The 259-nt window shown below is 70.3% G+C and overlaps 1 protein-coding gene across 1 annotated transcript in view; it reads left to right on the top strand.

The window, feature by feature from the left end:
- The window catches only part of EMILIN2 (elastin microfibril interfacer 2), a 31801-nt gene that overhangs the window by 622 nt on the left and 30920 nt on the right, over nucleotides 1-259 (top strand). Inside the window, exon 2 of the mRNA XM_017738232.1 lies at nucleotides 57-204. Coding sequence (XP_017593721.1) covers nucleotides 57-204 — 148 coding nt within the window. The remainder of the gene's footprint in view (nucleotides 1-56; nucleotides 205-259) is intronic.

A 259-nucleotide genomic window follows, 5' to 3' on the forward strand; every position in this document is an offset into this window, starting at 1 on the left:
CCCGGGCGCGCTGCGGGCCCCGCCGGGCCGGGCGGGCTGCGGAGCCCGGGGTGCCTGACCGACACTGTCCTTCTCCCCCAGGAACTGGTGCGCCTACATAGTGAACAAGAACGTCAGCTGCTCGGTGCTGGACGGGACGGAGAGCTACGTCCAGGCCCAGTACAAGTGTGCCTGGAACCAATTCCCCTGCGAGCCCACCCTGGTGTAAGTAGCGCCGGGGGCGACCTCGGCAGGGACAGCGCTTGGCCACCCGCTGCCG

Source organism: Corvus brachyrhynchos, unplaced genomic scaffold (assembly GCF_000691975.1).
Source record: "Corvus brachyrhynchos isolate BGI_N302 unplaced genomic scaffold, ASM69197v1 scaffold106, whole genome shotgun sequence".
Classification (NCBI taxonomy): domain Eukaryota; kingdom Metazoa; phylum Chordata; class Aves; order Passeriformes; family Corvidae; genus Corvus; species Corvus brachyrhynchos.